Source organism: Tupaia chinensis, unplaced genomic scaffold (assembly GCF_000334495.1).
Source record: "Tupaia chinensis unplaced genomic scaffold, TupChi_1.0 Scaffold143204_1, whole genome shotgun sequence".
NCBI classification, from domain to species: Eukaryota; Metazoa; Chordata; class Mammalia; order Scandentia; family Tupaiidae; genus Tupaia; species Tupaia belangeri.
In genome coordinates this window covers 243,785-260,012 of record NW_006203048.1, presented here as the reverse complement: position 1 = coordinate 260,012, position 16,228 = coordinate 243,785, and the positions used below count along the sequence as shown (strand labels likewise).

Here is a 16,228-nt window from a genome sequence, read left to right as displayed (position 1 = left end):
AAATAGTATTTAATACTTTTTTCAATTTTTAAAAAAAAAAAAAAAAAAAAAAAAGCTAAGGAACAGGGAAGGACAGTATTTTACTCAAGCATGCATTTATCTAATAAAAAGTGTAAGGACCTGGACCCAAGTTTATTGACCAGTACTTTTACCTCTAGACCTTGTGGGGATTAAATGCAGGATGACTTCCGTTGACACTTCATCTAATGAAAAATGGACAAGAAGGCACTTGTTTGGTGAAGTCTTGCAGAGGCAGCCAGGGAATAAGCCTGCCCTTGGAGTCCGTTGCAGCCCATATCAGCAGAGTATGGCTAGCACCAGCAGGAAAGGGTTCATCTGTGTCTGCATCCTCTCCCACACCTCATCCCCTGCCGCTGTCCAGGAAGCTGGGAGGCTCAACCGAGTTTCCAGGCCTCCAGCGCGTAGGTGTCCACGCCCTGGTGTCAGCGCGAGGACCCACGCAGTTCCCTTCGTGGCCACGCTCTTGGCCACAACCGCAGCGTTGGAACCGCGCGAGGGGGATGAAGGGTGCTACCCAAGAAACAGCGTCCACCGAGTAGGGGCCGCCTCCAGAGAAACCAGACCTGGAGGGCCAGAAGGAAAGGCACCTCCAGAGGGATCACGCAGGTCTGTCTCTGCGATCAAGTCAGGTTAAGGATCCATGGCCCGATGTAGACCACCCTGAAGGCAAGTGTTGCTAAGGCTAGTTCCTCTTGTTTGAGATTCAATTTTGTATCAATTTATCTTATTTATTCCGCAGTACAACCCTCCAGGTTTTGTTTGTTGGTTTGTTTTGTTTTCTTCTTGCTGAGGAAAGAGGTTTTGAAAAACTAAATTATGTAGATAAGGTCACAGAGTAACTGGTAAGATGTGAACTCATTTGTCTTTTCATTAAACCTTTCTATATTTTCTCAATTTCAAGTGTCAGTAGGCCGTCAAAAGGGCAACTTAAACCTTAAGAGTTTATGGTTTTTACAAATAGAAATGAAAATTTATAAATGGACAATTTGAACCCAAGATCTTAAACTTTTAATATGGCTGAGAAGGTGAAGCAAAAAGGGAAAAAGAACCATCAGACATTGGAGACAGGGGAGAGTAGATTGTTAAAGCCGTATGAGCAACATTAGAAGAAGATTTATAAATAAACCAAAAACATAACACTTTTTGCTGGCAAGAAATAAAAACTATCTCTTCTAGCTTTAGCAAATTTAAAATACATATATGGAAATATATGAACAGCTATGTTTATACCAGCATCCAGCCAAGTTTCCAAAAGAAATTGGAATTAGAATATTGAAAACCATCAGAAACTTGGAGAGTTCTGCTCCTTGTCCATCTCTGCTTTTCTCTGAGTGTCCTTGCTATTCTTTCAACCCTCAAAATTTACTGTGACTACAACTGTGTCTGTTAAGGCAGAGCATGGTAATGCCACTGCTCCTAAGTTTTCCCAACTCTTCCTCAAGAGGCCAGTCCAAACAATTTGGAAAGAGTATGTGATAGGCCCAGTGTGAGTTAGATATGCACCTTTAGCCCAGTCTGCTGGGAATAGGAATAATTCTCATGAATGTTAAATATGAAAGCCGGGGAGAAGTGAGTGATACAAAATAACAGAATAACAAAGATTATCCACAATTTTCAATAATAGCTGTGAGTTGCAATTTTCTTGTCTATTCAACACCTTTTCCATTTCTGTATTGGTCTCTCATTTGTGAAGCCCATCTTTCCACAGTATACTACCTAGCCCTTTGTTTTCCAGTCTCCCCTGCTGCTGGTAGCTGGGTGACATGGGCTCTTCCAGTCAGACACCCCTCAACCAGACTTTAATGTGGAAGGAAAAAACAATGAGGAAGAGAATAACCTGAAGTCCAATTTTACTAACCCTATAAAAATGGGAATATAAATCATTAAAGAAATTGATGTGATCGGGGCGATTACCACGTACTATTTACTACAGTCTAAATTAAGTCTGATAAATTAACAGAACTATTTGGGAGTTAACTGCTGCATTTTATCAATATAGTAAATTGGTGGCTTGCAAAAAGTTTTCTCAAAGAACTATAAATATATAAGAATAAACACCTGTAGAATTAGATTTCCCCCTCATGTTTATGTATCTTACTCAAGAGAATATTATTTTGTCTTCATATTTTCCCACAGAAAAGGAGCACAGTTATTCTCTCATTTCTCTATTGTATTTTAGTGGAAAATGCAACAAGATCCAATCCTCTGAGGATAAGAAAGGAGACAAGAACCTTGGGGGTAAGAATGACTTGAGTGAATAAATGGCTACAAGTGTTGCAATATCTCAATATGAAAAGAGAAGGCTTTCATTCTGTTATGAACTCCCCAAGAGAGTTAATAAAAGTGTCCTGAAATGGTTACATAGCCTGTGCATTTCCACATGCAGCCTGAACACATAAAGGATATATTTGGGTAATGTTAATTAAAGTCAACATTATAAATCTATCAACTACATTTAAATGGCGCAACTTCATCTCAAACTACCTATACTTTCAGAAAGAATACACTGAGTCTGAAAGTGGGTAGAAAAACTCTTTAGGATATTTATAAATTATTTCAAGCTAAGTTGATAATATGGTCCTAAATAAGCTATCAGATTGAGAGAACTACATTCAGGAGAAGGTGCAGACCATAGCGCGTTGCAGACAGTGGTCATAATAGCTCTATGCTGCCAACATCATCCCCAGACTTGCCACTGGCTTCCAAGTCAACCCCATCAAATATAGCAAGTATTCACCTATATTGCTGGGTGATTTTGCATTATCTACTCATTGTATTATTCACTCAGACTATTGGATAATGGAACTAGATTAGGAATCAAACCAGATTAACTAAAGCTTGATTCAAAAAAATTCCCAACATCTCAAGTCCATTACTTCCTTCACTTAACTTAAAATATACCCATTCCCATGCCAGAACAAAGAGCCTTACACAAAGCAAGTAATGAACCCATTATTTCCTTTCCTCATTCTCAATGTTACACTGTTAAAGATCTGGGTCTCTAAGCCCCTTATCCACTGAAGTGGTCTGGGTAGTGGGGAGGGACAGTTGAAGTGTGTCTGCAAATAAGCAAGTCTGTTAACTGTCTACATTATTATCCTTCTAATGAGTTCTACTATTATCCAGGAAGACAGGGATCAAGTCTCATTTCATCTAATAAAACATTCTAACTTCCAGTTCTGGACAAGTTGGAGTAGATACACGTCTTCCCATTCCCTCCTAACTACAGCTAAAACTTCAGATAAATATTAAAAAGTACAGATAAGAAGAAAGAATAACTAGGGACTTTGGAATTTAAAGAATGACATGATAGCGAGTTTCCTGGTTTTCTTTCTTTTATTTTTTCCTTCCCTCTTTCTTTCTCTCTTTATTTAATTTACTATATAATTATTTTTTATATTGTGAACAGAAAGAGACAGAGGAAAGAGAGAAAGCAAGTTGCCAGGTCTAGGACTCAAACTATGGTCAGCCATGTGGGAGTCCAGCACTTTAACCACCAAGCCACCTGCTGGCCCAAGTTTCCTAGGTTTTCTTTTTACTTAATGTAGCTCAAACTGGGTGTACAAGAAGTCTAAAACCTCAAAACATTAATAAGCATAAAGAAAAAAAAAGTCAAAGAAAGACATTTTTTCTAGTTATAGATTCAGAAAAGAGACAGCCTAGCAAGGCAGAAAAACTTTTAGAGAGCAGCTATCCCTGCTCTAGACAAACACAATAGGAAAAACTATGACTCCACACCCACCTCCATGAGCGAGGTCCACGTAGGAACCTAGACTTGGACCATCATTTTGCTATAACAAGGCATCCTTCCCTTTACCCAGGGTGGTGTCAGAGGTGGCTTAATGGGAATATGAGATTTTCATCACCTCATACCAGTAAGGAGCTTTCTGTCCTAGCCTCCTCAGTGTCAGGAGAGGCCATGTGTGCGATTCATTACACAGTGATTCTCCTCCAAGCCCCATATGGTAGTATCAGAAGACTTTTGTAGAGAAGTCTGAACTTCCATATACATCCACCAATACTAAGATCCCCTTTCTGCTAGGTGTCAGATAAGGCTAACTGGATAATCTAACCTTCCACTCCCACTTAGGAATAGCAAGGTTATGACCCTCAAGTCCTTCCCAGCACAGTATCAGAGGATCTCCGATAAAACAAATTAAGTAACATCTTTTAAAATGTGTGGTAAATTCCACTCCCACTTAGGAATAGCAAGGTTATGACCCTCAAGTCCTTCCCAGCACAGTATCAGAGGATCTCTGATAAAACTGAATTAAGTAACATCTTTTAAAATTTGTGGTAAAATACACATAACATACGATTTATAATTAAAAGCATTCTTTAGTAAACAGTTTAGTGGCATTGATTATATTCATATTGTGCTCCCATCACCACCGTCCATCCACAGAACTCTTAATATTGCAAGACAAAAACTCTGTACCTATTAAGCAAAAATTCCCCACACCGCCCTTTCACAACCTCTAGCAATCCTTATTCCACTTTCTGTATTTATGAATTTGACTACCGTAGATGCTTCAAATAAGTGGAATTATGCAACACTTCTTGTTTTGTGACTAACTTATTTCATCTAGCATAATGTCATAAAGGTCCATCCTTCTTATAGTATCTGCCATAATCTTCTTCCTTTTTAAAGTTGCAATAATAGTCTCCTGCATATGCATACCGCATTTTGTTTATGCACTCATCCATCAATGGACACTTGGGTTGCTTTCATCTTTTGGCTATTGTGAATAATGCTGCAATGAGTGTGGTGTCTAAATATCACTTTGAGCCCCTGCTTTCAATTATATTTTGTATATACCTAGGAATAAATTTATTATTTGTGTTTAAATTTTAAGAAGCTGGCAAATTGTTTTTGCATACCGCATTTTGTTTATGCACTCATCCATCAATGGACACTTGGGTTGCTTTCATCTTTTGGCTATTGTGAATAATGCTGCAATGAGTGTGGTGTCTAAATATCACTTTGAGCCCCTGCTTTCAATTATATTTTGTATATACCTAGGAATAAATTTATTATTTGTGTTTAAATTTTAAGAAGCTGGCAAATTGTTTTTTTTTTAAAGTTTGTGTTTAAATTTTAAGAAGCTGGCAAATTATGTTTTTAAAGAATCATTTATTTCATATTATTTATTGTTATTATATATTTTTAATTTGACCAGAGAGAGAAAGAAAGAGAAAGCAAGCCACAGGTCTGGGACTCAAACTATGGGCAGCCATGTGGGAGTCCAGTACCCAATCATCATGCCATCTGCTGGCCCCAGACAAATTGTTATCTTAATGGACATGGACGCACTATTTTTACATTCTCATCAACAGTATACAAAGGGTGCACCATAACTTCTCCCCATCCTCTCAACACTCATTAATTTCTGTTTTTATGATAGTGGTTATGCGAATGAGGTGTTATCGCATTATGATTTTGATAGGTATTTACCTAATGATTAGGAATTTTCCTTCTTTGGAGGAATATCACATAAATAGCTTTGCTCATTTATTAACTGGTTTATTTGTTTTTGTTGTGTAGTGGTAGGAGTTTTTTATATATTCTAGAAATTAATCTTCTGATAGATATAGATATTGATACACACATACAATATATATGTATTTTTTGCTACACGGCATGTGCACTTTCTGGAGAGACAGAGAAAGACCTGAGAGACAGAAAGCAAAGAATCACCCCCCAGGGGAGGATGGCCATGCCATATCCCTTCTCCTCCATTCTCCTCTTAGGATCTTAGGCACACACACACACACACACGGCATGAGTTTTCAGTCACCCAGTCCCGTACTCAAACTGCAGTCAACTATATGGGAGTCCAGCATTGTAACCATTGTGCTGTCTGCTGGTCCCAAGATAGATCCTTTACAAATATTTTCTCCATTGTGTGATTTTTTTTTCATTCTACCGATTGTGTCCTTTGATCTACAGAAGTTTCTAATTTTGCTGCAGTCAAATGAATCTATTTTTTTCTTTTTTCACATGTACTCTTGGTGTCATATCTGAGAAATCATTGTTTAATTCATTGTCATGAAGTATTCCTCTTATATTTTTTTCTAAGAGTTTTACAGTTTTAGATTTTTACTTTTAGATCTTTAATCTATTTTGAATTAATTTCTGTAAATGGTAGAAGGTAAGGGTCCAGTTTCATTCTTTTGTATGTGGATATTCAGCTTTCCCAACACCATTTATTGATGACTATCTTTTCTACATTGAATAGTCTTGGCACCTTTGTCAAAAATCATTTGACTAAATATGCAAAGAATTATTTGTGGGATTTCCATTGTATTACATTGGTCTGTGTGTCTGCCTTTATGCCAGTACCACAGCATTTTTTATTATACCATAGTTTTATAATAACTTGAAATCAGAAAGTGTAAGACATTCAACTTCACTATTCTTTTTCAAGATTATTAGCTATTAGGGTACCTTGAGATTGCATATAGATTTTTTAAAGTTTATTTATTTCTTGAAAGAGAGAGAAAGAAAGCTACCCTCACAGAATCTTTTTTTTTTTTTTGAGAGGTTTTCACTATAGGGCACGTGCGCTCGCCAGACAGACAGAGAGAGACATAGAGACAGAAAACGAGAAATCACTCCCCAGAGGGGATGGTCACGCCGCAATCCCTTCTCCTCCATTCTCCTCTCGGGATCTTGGGCACGCACGCACGCACGCACACGCAAGATGAGTTTTAAGCCACTGGGTCAGGGATGCGAACCATGGTCGACTACATGGGAGTCCAGCGACATAGCCATTACACTAACTGCTGGTTCCCTCACAGAATCTTTACACCACAATTCTTCCCCTGGCCTTAGTCATCCAGGACCACAGGTGTACACACACATGCACAGGGAGACCTTGGGACATGAACTCAGGACCTTATATATGGCTTCAACATCATGGGAGATTGCATTACTGCTGTAATACTATGGTTGATCCCATATGAATTTTATAATTATTCTATTTCTTCAAAAAATACTGTTGACAATTTGGTAAGAATTGCATTGAATATGTAGATCACTCTGAAAAGTAGTATCAATATCTTTTTTAAATTTTTATGAAATTTTTATTTGTTTATATATTTGTAATTTGACCATAGAGAGAAAAAGAGAGAAAGAAAAAGCAAGCTGCCAGGTCTGGGTCTTGAACCATAGTCAGCTCTGTGGGAGTTCAGCACCTTAACCACCACACTACCTGCCAGTTCCAATATCAACATCTTAATTTGTCTCCCAGTTCATGAACATGGGTAGCTTTCTATGTATTGGTAACTAATTTCTTCCAGCACTGTATTATAGTTTTTATTGTAGAAGTCTTACACCTCCTAGGTTAAATTTATTCCTAAGTATTTTATTTTTTTGTTGCTATTATAAATGAAATTACTTTCTTAATTTTCTTATATAATTGTTAATTACAAGTATATGAAAACTAATTGTTGTATGTTGACTATTTCCTTCAACCTTGCTGACTACATTTATAAGGTCTGACTTTTTTTACAGATTCTTTTATAAGATTATGTCCTCTGTGACCAGAGATCACTTTACCCCTTCTTTTCAATTTGGATAATTTTTATTTCTTTTTCTTTTTCTAATTTATCTATGACTTCCAGTATTATATTGGATAGAAATAGTGAAAGTGAGCATTCTTATCTTCTTCTAGATCTTAAAGGAAAAACTGTCAGTCTTTCACTATTAAGTATGTAGTTAGCTGTGGGCTTTTTATGTATGGCCTCTCTTATGTTGAAGTAGTTTCATTCTGTTCCTAGTTGCTCAGAGTTTTTATCATGAATGGATAATGAGCTCTCCCAGAGCTATTTAGTCAAGCTACTATTTCTTTTCTTTTTTTTTTCTTTTAATTTTCCCTCCCCCCCTACAGAAGTTTTTGCTAGAGGGCATGTGCGCTCACCAGAAAGACAATCCCTTCTCCTCCATTCTCCTCTCAAGTTCTTGGACATGCACGCACACACACACACACGCCTGGCATGAGTCTAAACCACCAGGTTCGGGACTCGAACCACGGTCGGCTACATGGGAGTCCAGCGACAGAGCCATTATGCCAACTGCTGGTCTAGCAGTCTGTTATTTTATTTGATATCTCCATGGGGAAATGAGGGTCTGGAGCTTCTCTGTTAGCCATATTGCTGATCCTAACTAATATCTTGAGTTTCATAACATAATACTCAAACTGTCCAGAAGCAACAATAAAAAAAAAAATCAAAAAAGAACTAGGAAAGTCTAGACTTGCATGAGAAAATATGGTCAATGGATAGCAACATCGAGATAACACAGGTATTAGAATTATTAGAATTATCTGACAAATATTTTTAAATTACAATCACAAAAATGTTGCAAAAAGTAATTTTGAAGTACTTAAAACAGAAAAAAGAACATAAAATTTAAAAAATAAATAAATAGAAGCTATAAAGAACCAAAGAGAAATTTTATGACTGAAAATTGTAACAGATTTAATTTTATTTCATTTTATTTTATTGTTTGTTTGCTATAGGGTTTGCATGCACTCACTGGAGAGAGACAGAGAGAGAGAAAGGGAAAGGGAAAAGTTATCCCCCAGGGCAGATGGCCACGCTGCAATCCTTTCTCCTCCATTCTCCTGTTGGGACTTTGTGTACACGTACACATGTTCCTGGAGTAACTTTTAAGACACCAGGTCTGGGACTCAAACCACCCAGTTAGTTATAGGGGATTCAGTTGCCTTAATCAACACGCCATCTGCTGGCCCAAGATTTTAAAATTCACTGGATCGGCTCCATGGCAGAATGGAAAAGACAGGAAAGAATCAATAAACTCTAAGATATAACAATAAAAGTTCATCAATTTGAACAACAGGAAGGGAAGAAACAAAAAAAAATTAAAAATAAACAGAACCTCAAGAACATGTAGGACTATAATAAATTATCTAACATTTATGACATTAGAGTCTTGGGGAAAAAAAAGAAGAGCAGGACTGAAAAATAATTCAAAGAAATGATGGATGAAGATTACCCAAATCTGGCAAAAAATCATAAACCTGTGGATTTAAGAAGTTGAGCAAACCTCAAACAAGATTGGATTTGTCAATCTAATCAAAGAAACTCATTCTAAGACACAACATAATCAAGCTTCTAAAAAAAAATACAAAAACAGAAAACCTTGAAAGCAGTGAAAGAGAAACAAGATCTCTTTGCTGGGTACACAAAGCTATTTCAATGTTCAACAGTCGGTCGCTGTGACCCACCATATTAATAGCCTAAAAAAGAAATATCACTTGTTCATGTCAATTGATGCCAAACAAAACAAACAGAAAATAAGCAAAAATAGGCAAAGACCCAACACTTACTCATAATAAAAGTTCTCAAAACAAAACAAAACAAAAACTGAAATACAAGAGTACTTGCTCAACTTGATGAAGAATGCCTACAAAAGTTTACAACCAACATTATACTTAATCTTGAAGAACTGAATTCTTTCCCCCTAAGGGAACCATGCAAGGATGTCTGCTCTCACCATGCTTACTAGTATAGTATTGGAAGCCCTAGCCAGATCAATAGGATAGAAAAAGAAGTAAAAAGCATACAGATTGGAAAGAATGATAAAAACGTTTCTATGATCTATGTAGACAGTCCCAAGCAATGAGAATGATAAAAACGTTTCTATGATCTATGTAGAGACTCCCAAGCAATTATAAAGGACTAAAAAGTGAGTTCAGTAAGGTCATAGGATATAAGATCAATACAGATAATGAAGTGCATTTTTATATAATAGCAAAGAAATACGAAAGCCAAAATTTATAATGTGATATTATTTACAATCCCTCAAAAAATTAAATACTTAGGAATAAATCTAACAAAGCATGTACAGAATTTATATTTTGAAAACTACCCAAAAATGATAAGAAAATTCAAAAAAGTTACATAAATGAGAAGGCACGTTTGCAGGTTATAAAACTCAACATAGTAAAGATGTTAACGTTCCCCAAATTGACATACAAGTTTGCCATAATTCCTATCAAAATCTCACCAATATTTTGGTAGATATAAGTAAGATTATCTAAAATGTATGAGGAAAGGCAAAAGAACTAAAATAGCTAATTTTTTTTTAAGAAAAAAGTGGAAGGAATCAAACTACCTGATTTTAAGATATTATCTAGGGGGCCCTTAAAATACAGTTTTTTGAAATTTTAAAAGTTGTTTATTAACTGGGGAACCAGCAGTTAGTATAATGGCTATGTCTTTGGACTCCCACGTAGTCAACCGCAGTTCGTATCCCAGACCTGGTGGCTTAAAATTCACCCCAGGCGAGTGTGCGTGCGTGCCCAAGATCCCGAGAGGAGAATAGAGGAAAAGGGATTGTGGCATGACCATCCCCCCTGGGGGGTGATTTCTCGCTTTCTGTCTCTCAGTCTCTCTCTGTCTGGCGAGCGCACGCACCCTATAGCAGAAACCTCTCCAAAAAAAAGAAAAAAAGGAATCCAAGTCCCCAGGCACTGTGGAAATATGGTTGCCATGACGCAGGAGAAGCAGGATCAGGTTCTGAGCTCCAATACACCTTCTTCAGTTTTTCAGACTTAACCTATTTATTTGGGGGTGGGAGCCTGGAAGGTGGTTCATTTGGCTGTGGCAGAAGGAGGGACGCCTAAGAAACAGCTATCCAATAACTAAGTGAAAGGCCCAGCAATGACATAGTAGCACATGCTGCATGGTAACTTAGAATTGTCCTCCTCTTATGACTCAGAAACTGTTATAGCTGACTTGTGACGTTGTGGTCACAAATCATCTAAGACCCTCAATCAGGTACTGACCTTTGGAAAAGTTAAAGACAACCAAGGAGTTCATTATCCTTCTTTTACTCTTATTTCTGAAGGACCCAGGACTGTAATAGAAATCACAATTATAGATGTTAAGGAGATAAATGAAGCCAAATGAATCAAAGTCCAAATACCAGGTTGGGGAGGTAAAGAGAAGGTGAGATAAGGTCCAAAATAACAAATCTCTGCCAGCCTATGGCCCAATAGTTAAGGCAGCTGAATCCCACACACCCAACCTCATTGTTTGAGTCCCAGACCTGAAAGTTAGAAAAACACACCCAGTGTGTGAGCATGCATGCCCAAAATCTTGGGATGAGAGAGAGAGAAGCGATTGCAGTTGAGCATGCCCCCATGGGATGCTTTCTTGCGCTCTCTCTCTCTCTCTCTCTCACCCCCTCCCCCCATCTCCACTGAGCATACATGCCCTCTGGCAAAATTAAAAACAAACAAACAAAAAACAAGCCCAAGTGCCTATAAAACATAAGAGCTGTATCTGCATGATATGATTATTGACCATACTACTTAAGTCTGTTGGCAACTCAAGGACTGAAAAGTCTTGAAAAATATTAATTCTTTCTAGGCTCCAGGGCTCATGCTACATGACCCCTCTGAACCAAGCCAGATAAACCAGAGTCCTAGGATAATTTTATTGTATATGGAAATAATTATATTTGCATACTGTTCTGAAATAATAACAGTGTTTTTCTTCTGAATTGAATGCTGAGAAAACTGAAATTATGTTAAGTCATCATCTTTCTTTTCCACTTTGGCTTTTTTTTAAGGATTACTTATTTAATTTAATTTATTTAGTAGTAGTAGTAGTATCATTTTATAGTTGTTATAGGGCATGTGCACTCACCAGAGAGAGAAAGAGAGTTAGAAAGTGAGCCACCTGGTCTGGGACTTGAACAACAGTTGGCTGTGTGGGAGTCCAGCACCTTAACCACCATGCCACCTGCTGGCCTCACCTTGGCTTTTTCTTGATGTAAATTCTTTTCACAGGTTGGACTGGAATAATCAGTAATTAACAATGGTGTTCTTTTCTTCCAGGCCGTACAAATAATGGTTGGCCTGATTGTTAACAACCTGGGACTACTCTGGACATATTTGCTTCTCACACAAATGATTGCATTTCAAAGAGAATATATTCCTCTGGCAGCACTAATAGGATATCCGTTTTGGTCATCCTTACCTGTGAGTAAATAATCTACTTTCTAATGCTTTTCATTAATTTTATTCATTACATCTAACATCTATTTCTGAGCCAAGCAATATGCCAGAGATAGAACACTAAATATGCACAATTCCTGTTCTCAAAGAACATGTTCTTACATACATGTTCTTACATGACAGAAATATATCAATATTAAAGGAACCTTTGATTTTTATTAGAAATATTCTTTCATCATAAGAGTATGTTTTGTTAAAGAGTGACTTTTTACATTTTTCTTGGTTATGGGAAATAATGATAAAAAGCATAAAACAGAAAATGGCTGGGGCCAGCTCCATAGTGCAGAAGTTAAGCGCTATCCATGGAGAGCTAGATCCCACATGCCTTACTGTGGTTTGAATCCTTGCCTCTGAAGCTTGAAAAACACTTTGATTGCATGTGTATGCATGCCCCAGATCTTGACAAGACAGAGAAATGTAGGCAAAAGGATTACAGTGTGACCATGCCTCATTAGGGGGTACTTCTCTCTTTTTCTTTCTTTCTCTCTTTCTCTCTTTCTCTCCTTCTTTCTTTCTTTCTTTCTATCTTTCTTTCTTTCTTTCTTTCCTCTCTTTTTCTCCCTCCCTCCCTCCTCCTCATGAACACACAATGTCCTCTGACAATTAGAAGAAAAAAAGAAGAAAAGAAAAAAATAGTTGATCACTATTCAATTACTCCTATGGCATTGATTTTGCCATAGGCAAAAAAAAATAAGAGCATAACTACTGAGGAGATAGGTATATAGGAAAGAAAATTGAAAACTTCGTGTTCTATTGGTCCAAGAATTTGATGAAATCAATCAAAGATTTCTAAAGTACAGTTTGTTGTGCCTGAGCTATGGTGGATGATGTACCATTGTTCCCCCCATGAAATCTTGAATGAAACTCTTTATAATATAAAATAATTGTAAGAATACATTTGAAGTTTGGTCATTCAACCAGTACTGCATGAACACCTACACTATGTGTCAGCTCTGCACGTGGTGCCTGCAGGACCTCAGCAAACTAAGGAAAAATCCCAGTCCTTATGGAGCTTTTATTCTAGCCAGGGATGGGTTAGGACTATAGAAGAAAAAAGAGTAGAGTAAGGGTGACTGGGAAAGTGGCAAAGGGATATAGAACATCATTTTTTAAATGGGATAGTCAAAGTATGACTCATTGAAAATGTGACTCTATTGCTAGTCTATTGTTACATAGCAAACCACCACAACACCCAGTGGCATATAATCACAAATGTTTACTTCCCCACTCATGCAGAAGTGAGGTAATTTTCAAGTAATCTATGCAAGAACTAGATAGACCTGGCTTCAGGCTGTATGTCAGAAGCAGATCCGCTCCATATATATAGCTGATCTTCCTTACACTAATGACTATTGGGGGCATTTTTTTTTAATTTATAATTATTTAATTATTACTTATTATTATTACTTTAATTTGCTATAGGGCACATGCACTCACCAGAGAGAGAGAAGGAAAGTGAGAAAACAAGCCCCCAGGCCCAGGACTCGAACCACTGTCAGCCATGTGGCTGTTTAGCACCCCAACCACCATGCCACCTGCTGGCCCCTGGAGGCCTATTTTTGTCACAATGAAAGGCAAGAACACAAGAGATCAAGCCTAATCACACAAGAACATTTCAAGTCTTGGCTCGGGTCATACATCTGAAATCCCAGCCAAAGCAAATAAACTGGCCAATTCCTAATTAAGGGACAAAGAAGCCAAAGTCCAACCACCATGAGACTTGGTGGGCAAGAATATGTAAATATTTTATTCTTACCTGAAAGTAAAGAATTATAGTTCAAACTACTAAAGAAACATTTGAGCAAAGACAAAAAAGTGATAGTTTGGGTCACATGGATGTGTGGGAAAAAAACATTTCAGAGAGGAAACAGGTAGAAAAAGTCTCCAATGTCTGGTGTATCTGAAGCATTTTAGATAAGTGTGTCCATATTGCTGGAGCAGAGTGAGCAAGAGCAGTAGTAGTAGAAAAGAGGTAAGAAAAATAATGGGAGAAGGCCCCGATAATATCGGGCTTCATAAGCCATTGTAAGGATTTGGACTTTTTAAAAATAATTTCTTTCTTGGGACCAACAGATGGTGTACTGGTTACATCTCTAGACTCCCATGTAGTTGACCACAGTTCCAAGTCCTGTCCCAGCAGTTTAAAAACTCATGCCGAGTGCATGTGTGCATGTGTGCCCGTGTGCCCAAGATCCCAAGAGGAGAATGTAGAAGAGATTGCAATGTGGCCATCCTTCAGGGGGTGGGGGGTGATTTCTCACTTTCTGTCTCTCTGTCTCTCCAGCAATCACAAATGTCCTATAGCATAAACCTCTCAAAAAAATAGATTTCTTATTTGCATTCATTCATTGTACATCTCTATAGCACACAATATCTTTTGCAAGGTATGCATGCAGTACGTGACAGTCAAATCAAGGATAGTACCATATATGTGATTTTCAACACAGAACTTTACAGTCTTGCACCTGTCAAGTGTTTTTTCTCTGAGCCCCTCCCTCCTAACTTCTACTACCCGCTCCCCTCCTATACAGTTTCTGATATCCACACTCATCCTCCCTGCTATTACATTTTAGGATCTTTCAATGTCTGCCAGAGTACAAATGTTCAGTATATATTGAATGGGGATATACACTATTATAGTCTGGCTTACTTAGCTTATTATTTAATCTTCTGTATTTATCCACTATGTATCAAATGACAGAATCTCACTGTTCATTATGGCTGAGTAATGTTCTATAGTGTGCTTGTGCCATAATTTTTCAATCCAGACATAAGCACTTAGGTTATTATATCTCTTAACAATTTTGAATAAAGCTGCAATAAACATGGATGTGCGAGTGTTTTTCTGACTATTTTCCTATCATTTGGTTAAACATGAGGAATATGATTACTGGGTAATGTGGTAGTTCTAGTTGTAGGTTTTTGAAGAACTTACATGTTGTTTTCCACAATGGCTACACTAATTTACATTCACATCAACAGTGTAAAAGGGTTCCCTTGTCACCACAGTCTCAGCAGTACTTTTTTCTTTCTTTTACCTTTTTTTAAGGAATTACTTATTTTATTTTATTTATTCATTTATTTATTTTAATTTGACCAGAGAGAGAAACACATAAAGAGAGAGAGAAAGTGAAAAAGCAAGCCACCAGGTCTAGGACTGGAACTATGGTCGAGAGAGAAAGTGAAAAAGCAAGCCACAGGTCTAGGACTGGAACAATGGTAGGCCATATGGGAGTGTCCAGTGCCTTAACCACCATGCCACCTACTGTTCCCCTTTTTTCTCTTTTTTAACTCAGCCATTCTGACTGAGATTAAATGGTATCTCATTGTGGTTTTGATTTGCATTTCTCTTATGATAAGAGATGTTGACATATTTCATACATATTTCTTTATTCATAAGTCTTCCTTAGAGAACTGTCTGTTAATCTCATCTGCCTTTTTTTTTTTTTTTTTTTTTCAGGGGGGGGGATTTTTCAGAGAGAGAGATTTTTGCCATGGGGTCTTGTGCTCACCAGAGAGATGGAAACAGAGAAACAGAAAGTGAGAAATCGCCCCCTAGGAGGATGGCCATGCCACAATCCCTTCTTCTCCAATCTCCTCTAGGGATCCTGGGCACATATGCTTATGTGCCGGGCAAAATTTAAGCCACGGGATCTGGGACTCAAACTGTGGGAGTATAGTGATGTAACCATTATGCTACCTGCTGGTACCTTGTCTGCCCATTTTTAAATTGTATTATTTGTATATTTATACTGAGGTGCTGGAGTTGCCTATATAGTCTTGTTATCAATTCCTTATCTGAAGCATAGTTTGCAAATATTTACTCCCATTCTGTAGGTTGTCTCGTCACTGTCTTCATCATTGAGGTGTGTGTCTTGTCAGTAGAATATGGAGGGTTCCTGGGTTTTGTTATCCATTCAGCCAATCTATACATTTTAATTGAGGGATATAATCCATTAACATTCAACATTACTTTCAGTAAGTGCAGACTTATCCCTGTCATTTTGTTAGTATTTTAGTTGTTTTGTGTATTCTTATTTCTATTTATCTCCCTTTCATTTTCCTGATATAGTATTCCCTTAAGTATTTCCTGAAGAGCTGGTCTAGTGTTGGTAAATTCTCTCTGGTTTTGTTTATGTGGGAATGATTTTATTTCT

General features: G+C 37.4%; 1 protein-coding gene across 1 annotated transcript in view; it reads left to right on the top strand.

Moving 5' to 3' along the window:
• The first annotated feature begins 570 nt into the window (after positions 1-570).
• LOC102479408 (membrane-spanning 4-domains subfamily A member 12-like) overlaps positions 571-16,228 on the top strand; it is a 37,978-nt gene continuing 22,320 nt past the window's right edge. Inside the window, exons 1-3 of the mRNA XM_006163816.3 lie at positions 571-687; positions 2,201-2,259; positions 11,892-12,035. Coding sequence (XP_006163878.1) covers positions 11,904-12,035 — 132 coding nt within the window. The 5' untranslated portion in view covers positions 571-687; positions 2,201-2,259; positions 11,892-11,903. The remainder of the gene's footprint in view (positions 688-2,200; positions 2,260-11,891; positions 12,036-16,228) is intronic.